The following is an 8815-nucleotide window of genomic DNA, read 5'->3' as shown; positions in this document are numbered from 1 at the left end:
GACCTTTGACCTTCTCTCCTCTGGTCTGTTTAGCAGCTTCAGCCTCAGATCAGCAGAAACAGAAACATTAAATCAGGGCTAGATTAGCTTAGCATGATGACATGAAACAGTTTGATCTGATTAAATATTAGGTTATTGATTATTATGGGTTGTTGGATGTTGCTGTTCAGCGTTTTAAGATCTTGCTCAAAGTTAAAAAGGTGCCCGTTTTTAACTGTGAGCCCCTCCAAAGGTCTCTGCACAGCCCTGGTCACAGAGCTCACTGTCAGTTTCTGTCAGTGTCACCTCTGACCTCTGACCTGGACGCTGATGGACCAGAGACTTTGGCGTCTAGCGCAGCTGATCCGGCAGAAACATGACTGTTAATTTATCTCTCTAAATTCTCCCTGTGTGTGTGTGTGTGTGTGTGTGTACCAGGTTTTTATATCCTTATGGGATCCTATTTCTGTCTACAAAATGGGGTTATGGGGCCCATGGCTCCTTGTGGGGGCATTTTCTTGGTCCCCATGAGGGAAACTGTTGTTAGTGATTAGGTCTGTGATGGTCAGGTTTGGGGTAAAGGTTAAAGGTTAGGGTTAGGCTGTAGAAATTAATGGAAGTCAATGTAAAGTCCCCACAAGTTATGAAAACACAACTGTGTGTGTGTATGCCTCAGTGTGTGTGTCTATGTGTGTCTGTTTCTGTGTGTGTCTATGTGTGTGTGTTTTGCAGAGATTTCTTCCCTACCTCAGGGAATGTTTTTCAGGAATGGATCCAGCTTCTGCTCTGTTGCCTGCAGATACATGTTTTCTGACGTTGAATAGCTGAGAGGTGATGTGTCGGGTCGGGTCAGGGAGGTAAACGGCCTATTTAAAGGAGGATCAGAAATGAAAGCCATCACATCCAGACCGCCTGCCGCAGCAGATGTCCAGGATGAGCTACTTTGGATGCAGTGAGTTGTTTCCTTCTTCCTCTCATGATTCCTGCAGCTGCTGCTTTTCCTCTGCAGGAGTTTTGTATTTTATTTTGGTGCATTTTGGGTGCAACATGTTAGAATCGGATGCTTTAGATCTGCTTGTTCTGAGACTTGATTCATAAATGTTTTTGGACAGGATGATGGTCTCTGCAGCCTTTTCAACATAAAACATTTTGATTCCCTTTTAAATGAGGTAACTTATTTTTAAAGTGAGCATTTTATTTGTTTCTAGACTTAAAATAAAACTTTAAAACCTAAAAGAAGATGAATATGGATAGATCTAAAAATATTACTGCTCCTTTTAATGTAGAAATTAAAATAATTTATCCCATAAAAAAACAGAAAAAATGCTAAGTTTTAAATGTCTTCTTATTATGATATCCATATTTAAGGGGCTGCACAGTGGTGCAGTTGGTAGAGGTGTCGCCCTGCAGCCAGAAGGTTCTGGTTCGATTCCTGACCCGGGTCGTTCTTCGGGTCAGGAGGCTGGACTGAGAGGAACTCATGTCCCAGAAACACGAGTGTCAAGTTGATTGGTCTCTCTAAACTCTTCTGGTGTGTGTGTGTGTGTGTGTGTGTGTCTCTGTGTTGCCACACACACCTAGGGAGACCCCACAGGGTGGAGGGAGGGGACGCCACGCTCCTGTCTGGACGCAGTGGCGCAAAAAGTGGGTATGCAAGGCATAGGGGCGCTGCACCAGAGGGGGCGTCAAAACCCCGTCTGGAGGGGGCGGCGCGTCGATGATGCCTTCACTTCAGCGCCCTTACACTCCTTCACCCTGATGTACCGTTAAAACTCCAACCAGAGTAAAAATCACTCTGAAACAACAGAGAGACGATCAGAGGAAACCGAATCAGAGAAGCTTCAGATTTAATGTTCATCCAACAAAACGAGATCCTGGTCAAATAAAACTGATCAACTAAAATTCCTGATCCTTTGATCAGGAATTTTAGTTGATCAGTTTTATTTGATTGATTCAGCACATCTCTATCTGCTCTCGTCATAAACTTTAATTTGACCTTCTTATCTATTTCTCTAGAATGTAAAATGTGTAAACTGATCTGAGTTTGAGTCCATGTAACTTTTCTAACGTCCGTCTGTCTGAATCAGCCGACTGATTTTTTGCTTCCTGTGGTTGAAGCCGTCCTAAATGCTCTGGACTTTCTGTAGAGACAAACAGGGCTAATGAACTCGATCTCTTCATCCTATAAACCTGTTTCTCTGTAAAGTCGACCTTAAACAGGATTCAAACACATTTAGTTTCATATAAATGACTTGAAAAGACATGAAAATTAAGCTTTAAGGAGAAAAACACCAACATTTTAAATAAATATGCTTAACATTAAGCAGCATTAAAGGTTCCTGACGGGCCTTACAGCAGTTCCTCAGATCTGCTTCATGTTCAGGTCAGAGTCTTTTAGCAGTGATTCAGACGCACTGACCGAATCTCCACTTCCTCCATCAGAGAATCGGGAGCTGAGGGTCCTGGTGATGGGGACAGACCGCAAGGTCACCAAAAGCCTCATCGAAGACATCGAGCATTACGCTGATGAAACACCACAGGAATCCTCTAATCGTTCAGCTGACTGCTGGGTCAACATCTGTACATCCAAAGACCAGCGTGTCTCTGTGACCATGGACGGATTACACATGGATCTCTTTGACATCAGGAGTTTGTGTGACTCAGACGATATTAGCAAGATGACTGAAAGGGGCGAGAAGTACATCTCGACGTCGGCCCGCCACGTCTTCCTGCTGGTGATGACCCAAAACCCATCAGAGGACGGAGGTAAAAATCAGAGGCAGAAAGTGATCGATGATGAGAAAAAGATGGTGGAGGAGATTAAAGAGACTTTTGGTGACGAGGCATTGAAGTACATGGTTGTTGTGTTCAAGAACGTTAAATCTAATGATGGGATGCTCAAAGAAAGTCTCCGAAATAACGCTAAAGAACTCTGGGCGCTTATAAATCCGTGCCCCCTGGTGCCGTACGAAATAAATAAAGATGTCCCAGAAGAAATCAAGAAAGTCATCAAGGAAATCAACGAGCGGCCTGGCGGTACCTGCTACACCCACAAGATGCTGGAGGCTCACAGCAAGAAAGGAGGATGTAAGTGGGAAAACTTTTCCCTGCCAACAAAAGTCTGTGTGCTGATCCTGTGCTGCGTCGCGATCGCAGTCGGATACTTCCTGTTCTGCTGTGGGAAAGAGCTGATAGAAACGGCTGCGTCTGCTGCCACTAAAGGCCTCATGAACGTTTCAGAGTAACGTCATGAAGCTTCATCAGGTCCAAACGGTTCGACCGAAAAGCACAAACCGGTTCTGATCCGATGAGCTCCAAGCTCAGCCAGGCTGTCGCTTCTCATTTATCATATTAATCATATTCTGTTTGCTTCAACCTTTATTTGATGTATTTAAAGATCAGATGATACGATTTTATTCATCCAGAACATGTAATCATTTAGTTAACAGTTTAGCTGAAATGTGAGAACTTCCTGTTATTGTTATTTCTGGTAAAATGTTTCTCCTTCTGAACGTTAACGAGTTTTTAACAAGGCTCAGGTCCTGGATGTCAGGTTTTACTCCTTCATCTGAATGTTTCTGTTCTGGTTCTATAAACTGATCTCAAAGGGAAACACGTCGAGTTTCCTGGATAAAATGGTTTGAAATGTTTGTATGGTTGGGAGTTTTTGGGTTTTGCTCGGTACTGTAAAGATTGTTCTGGTGGTTTCTGGACCCGGTTCTGCTCTGTAAACCATCCTGTTGGAACCAAATTAAAAACTTTGCAGCAGTCTGTCTCGTTCTGGTTTTTACTCCAATCATCCTGCAGATTAGCAGGAAGAAACATCGAAGTTCTGCTTCATGAATGTTTTTCATCATAAATCCGTCGGAAGGCAGTTTTGGGAAAATCATGTTTGTTACAGAATCTAAAGATGTCACTGAAGTAAGAGGGAAACACGGTGAAGTGAAACGACTCAGTTTCTCCAGTAAATGAAGAGTTTCTAGTAAAGCTGAGTGCAGCTTCAGGACCATTAAATGCAGCAACACTGTTCACTTTTTCTGTAAAAACTATTTTTAACATCTGTGGGACTTTATGTCAGTCCGTCACAAAAAACAGAAATGAAAGCAACTGAGCTTTGGGATGGATGAGACACGATGAGGAGAAAGACAAATTCATCTGGTAGTTTCTGCAACACAGCAAATAATAAGGAGGCCGAGTGTCTGACTATAAACTCTGAAACCAGAGAGATAATCCCAGATCAGGTTCCACAGTTTCTAAAGGGTCTGCAGAGGAGAAAACACACGACGGACCTGCAAGACGTTCATTTATTTACAGCAGATAAAGAGACTGACCGGACGCCGCCTGCCGACCGACTGACCGGACGCCGCCTGCAGCGTTACCGTTTGGCTGTGGAAGATCTGCATGAAACCAAACTAAACATTTTCTAATATTCCAGTTAATCTGCAGAAACAGAAATGTGGATAATCTGTTCAGGAAGGAGGGAAGATGTCTCTCAGAAACAGGAAGTCCTTTCATGTTCTCAGAGGAACACTGCCCTCTGCTGGCCACAGGAAGCACAGAGCTGAGAAAACTTAAAATCTGCAGTCAAATCCAGAAATACTCCCAGATTTCCTGAATCTGCCTTCATGTTTTCATTTCAATCAGTTTTTCCCTGAGCAGCTGAGCGACAGGCTGCGTGTCTGGGAGCAGACGGCGACCCCTGGGCCGGCGGGTCGACCTCTGACCTCCTGCTGATGATCATCATGTGGACAGTGTGGCTGCCCGGCAGGGCGGACCCAGCCAGCTCACACCCATCTGCACCGAAGTCCGCCAGCGGCACTGAGACGCAGCACAGCCTCCAGCGGTGGAGCAGGGCCTCCAGGGACCAATCAGAGCTGCAAGGCCAACCAGAGGTCAGAGGTCAGACACTTTAGCACTGGCACTGAAACTTTGGTCTGCTGGTAAAGATGTCAAACTTTCTCATTAAATCAAATTTCATTTAGAAACACCGACGGGAGAACATGACAGTAAATATTATAGTCACAAACATAATACGAGAATATTGTTATATTATTATTATTATGGTTGAATGCAAATAATTTCACAATATGAGAGAAACTCAAAATATTATTAGAATAAAGTTGTAATTATAAGAGACAATCTGAAATAAAAACCAGGAATGTTGAGCTTTTTGTTTATACTTTGCTATCAGATTTATTAATAAGGAAATATTTCATCCTTCAATCCATCAACATCAGATTATCAGCAGCAGGACTTACTGAGCTTGGAGTCTGCAGAACAAAGAGCCGCTGATAAAAACGACTTCATTCCTTAAATTTTAAACCTTTTTCTCTTTATTCTCCTGATAAAAACAAACTCCTGGCCTGTCGCAGGTTTGCATCATTTTCTGATCTGATTTCTGGAGATTTTAACTTAAACCACCTGATAGATCCAATCTGGATAAATGTTCTCAAACCTGAGGTTGAGAAATAAAAAGCCGATTTAAATATTTCACAGCAGCTAGCAGCTAGCAGCAGCTAGCAGCAGCAGCAGCTAGCAGCTAGCAGCAGCAGCTAGCAGCAGCAGCTAGCAGCAGCTAGCAGCAGCAGCAGCTAGCAGCAGCAGCAGCTAGCAGCAGCTAGCAGCAGCAGCAGCTAGCAGCAGCAGCTAGCAGCAGCAGCAGCTAGCAGCAGCAGCAGCTAGCAGCTAGCAGCAGCCGTACCTCCTCACTTGGTACGTCGTCCAGAACTGAGCCTCCGGGTTTTTCCTCAGCAGGCAGACAAACGTCACCAGAACATCCTCAAAATCTGGAAGCAGAAGCAGCAGCTCAGCCACACGACAAGGAGGAGCGAGCTTTCATCTCCGACTCTCACACCGACCCTCGGGGTCGTAGAAGACGTCCGAGCCGAGGACGACGTCCTGTGGGGGCAGCAGCAGCAGCTCCGGGGTCACGTCCCCCCAGCTGAGGCCCAGCACGCCCACGTCCCGCAGCCCGTTGGCGGCGCAGCTCCGCCGGCCGTTCTCCAGGCAGCGCGGCCGGTCCGATCCGTCCGACAGCGACACGCGGGCGCCGCAGCGGGCCGCCAGCACGCCGGGGAGACCCACACCGGCGCCGAGCTGAGCACAGGAGGGCCGACACGGGTCAACACGGGGTCAGAAACTGGCCTGAAACTCAAAGGCCAGAAGGTTTCCTTCTGGGTACCCGTACCTCCAGCACCGCCCGGCCTCTCAGCTGGTCTCGGTGGAACCACAGGTACTGGGCCAGAACCACGGCGGAGGGCCACACATACATCCCATACTGAGGGTCCAGAACCTGAGGGAGCACCGCAGTCAGAACCGAACAGGAACTTTTAATAACTCAGCTCTAACAGCGTCTTCTTTCAAATTCAAACTTTAGAAATTGTTTCTCATTTCGCAGATGTTTCTTTAAANTTTATTCTCCTGATAAAAACAAACTCCTGGCCTGTCGCAGGTTTGCATCATTTTCTGATCTGATTTCTGGAGATTTTAACTTAAACCACCTGATAGATCCAATCTGGATAAATGTTCTCAAACCTGAGGTTGAGAAATAAAAAGCCGATTTAAATATTTCACAGCAGCTAGCAGCTAGCAGCAGCTAGCAGCAGCAGCAGCTAGCAGCTAGCAGCAGCAGCTAGCAGCAGCAGCTAGCAGCAGCTAGCAGCAGCAGCAGCTAGCAGCAGCAGCAGCTAGCAGCAGCTAGCAGCAGCAGCAGCTAGCAGCAGCAGCTAGCAGCAGCAGCAGCTAGCAGCAGCAGCAGCTAGCAGCTAGCAGCAGCCGTACCTCCTCACTTGGTACGTCGTCCAGAACTGAGCCTCCGGGTTTTTCCTCAGCAGGCAGACAAACGTCACCAGAACATCCTCAAAATCTGGAAGCAGAAGCAGCAGCTCAGCCACACCACGCCACGACAAGGAGGAGCGAGCTTTCATCTCCGACTCTCACACCGACCCTCGGGGTCGTAGAAGACGTCCGAGCCGAGGACGACGTCCTGTGGGGGCAGCAGCAGCAGCTCCGGGGTCACGTCCCCCCAGCTGAGGCCCAGCACGCCCACGTCCCGCAGCCCGTTGGCGGCGCAGCTCCGCCGGCCGTTCTCCAGGCAGCGCGGCCGGTCCGATCCGTCCGACAGCGACACGCGGGCGCCGCAGCGGGCCGCCAGCACGCCGGGGAGACCCACACCGGCGCCGAGCTGAGCACAGGAGGGCCGACACGGGTCAACACGGGGTCAGAAACTGGCCTGAAACTCAAAGGCCAGAAGGTTTCCTTCTGGGTACCCGTACCTCCAGCACCGCCCGGCCTCTCAGCTGGTCTCGGTGGAACCACAGGTACTGGGCCAGAACCACGGCGCAGGGCCACACATACATCCCATACTGAGGGTCCAGAACCTGAGGGAGCACCGCAGTCAGAACCGAACAGGAACTTTTAATAACTCAGCTCTAACAGCGTCTTCTTTCAAATTCAAACTTTAGAAATTGTTTCTCATTTCGCAGATGTTTCTTTAAAAAACAAACAAACAAAAAAAACAATAAGAGATCACCATCTGTTTATATTGATGTGAAAGTATTTAGGCCAGACTTTGAGATTTTGTTTTTATTACGAGAATAAAGTCATAATAGTAGTAGGTGCAATAATGTCAACAGAAAATCATAAAATTAGGAGAAAAAATGTTGTTTTAATGGAAAAAAAGCTAAGAATTCTACAGATATTTAACTATTTGTAAAACTGCAGGATAATTTCACAAGATGTTCAACATTCCTCTTTTTATTTTCATTACTTTTTGTGAAGGAGTTATAAAATTACAACTTTATTCTGGTAATATAATGACTGTATTGCCATGCAGTTTTTTCCTCGTAATTATTTTTTGGAGCCTGGAGCCCTGGATATAACAGGCAGTGGAGCAGCAGGGACAAACCTCTGGGATGCAGACACTCAGACTCTCCTCTGGGCTTTTCGCGTCTTTAAAGGTGAAAACTCTGCAGGCTGCGCTCCCCGCCTGCTCTCCGCTCTCCTCCATAATGTCCACCAACTAACCCTGAAGCTAAACCATTACAGAACCACTGAGTGAATCTGAACTCCGCTATTTTGATGGGAGAATCGCGGAGACCATAGACATATTATGTCTATGACGGTGACAGCCACGCTGGTAGCTCCTTCCGCGGCTAGCTGAGGGGTCCGTTCCGTAGCAATTAGCCGGTGTGTGAGTCAGCTAGAGGTGCTAAACATCGATGATGAAGAGTTTTCTTTTTAAGTATCACTGGTAATCATAATTAGCATAAATATGCGAAGCAAAAGTATGAATTATTATAAATTTAAACAAATTATTATTATATGATCAATTCTTGGTAATGCGCAAAAATGAAACTTTATCAATCAAAACCTGTCACTTTGGTTGCAAATTTAGCATAGAATCTTGGTTTAGACATCGCAACATCACTTAGGATAAATCAATAAGTTAACAATAAAACAGTAGCAGTAATGCATAGATAATAAAGCAAGTTTAGAAGAAAGCTGAAATAAAATGGTAAGTTCTCCTTCGCAGCACGCCGCTTTCTACATTGGCTAGTAAATCGAGCAGAGTATGTGTTTGTCTCGTTGTAAATCCCGCCCAGTGTTTTTGGTGCGTTCCTGTTCCTCGAAAGTCGCAATGTTTACTGGAAATGTCGTTCACTGTGTTCTAGCTGGAGCAGGAAGAACAGAGGGATCTGCCAACAGTTGTGCTCAATAACTGATCTAAATATTATACTATTAAACGTCCAAAAAGGTCAAGCTTTTCTTTATTTCGCTTGAACATAAAGAACGATGGCGTTTAATATGAAATAAACATTCCGACCTCCGGGTAGGT

At 45.9% G+C, this 8815-nt stretch overlaps 2 protein-coding genes across 4 annotated transcripts; one reads left to right on the top strand and one right to left on the bottom strand.

Annotated features, from left to right (window-relative positions):
• Positions 1–215: 215 nt before the first annotated feature.
• LOC103153083 (uncharacterized) lies at positions 216–3750 on the top strand. Its single transcript, XM_007573871.2, has 2 exons — positions 216–931; positions 2422–3750. Exons 1-2 carry the CDS (start codon positions 904–906, stop codon positions 3222–3224), a joined length of 831 nt encoding a protein of 276 aa, XP_007573933.1. The 5' UTR covers positions 216–903; the 3' UTR covers positions 3225–3750.
• mettl23 (methyltransferase 23, arginine) lies at positions 2243–8797 on the bottom strand. 3 transcript variants are annotated; one of them, XM_007573873.2, is made up of 5 exons: positions 7886–8797; positions 7254–7358; positions 6925–7162; positions 6760–6844; positions 2243–4853 (listed from the first exon to the last, which is right to left on the bottom strand). In XM_007573873.2, the coding sequence occupies exons 1-5, from the start codon at positions 7985–7987 to the stop codon at positions 4616–4618; spliced, it is 768 nt and encodes a 255-aa protein (XP_007573935.2). In that variant the 5' UTR covers positions 7988–8797; the 3' UTR covers positions 2243–4615. The 3 variants fall into 3 exon arrangements, with proteins under 3 accessions (XP_007573935.2, XP_007573934.2, XP_016517180.1); XM_007573872.2 differs by lacking the exons at positions 6760–6844; positions 6925–7162; positions 7254–7358 and adding exons at positions 5681–5765; positions 5838–6075; positions 6167–6271; XM_016661694.1 differs by lacking the exons at positions 6760–6844; positions 6925–7162; positions 7254–7358; positions 7886–8797 and adding exons at positions 5681–5765; positions 5838–6079; positions 6188–6255.
• Between the last annotated feature and the right edge of the window lie 18 nt (positions 8798–8815).

Source organism: Poecilia formosa, unplaced genomic scaffold (assembly GCF_000485575.1).
Source record: "Poecilia formosa unplaced genomic scaffold, Poecilia_formosa-5.1.2 Scaffold339, whole genome shotgun sequence".
Taxonomy (NCBI): Eukaryota; Metazoa; Chordata; class Actinopteri; order Cyprinodontiformes; family Poeciliidae; genus Poecilia; species Poecilia formosa.
Note: the sequence above shows the minus strand (reverse complement) of the source record. Positions and strands in the feature narration are given on the sequence as shown.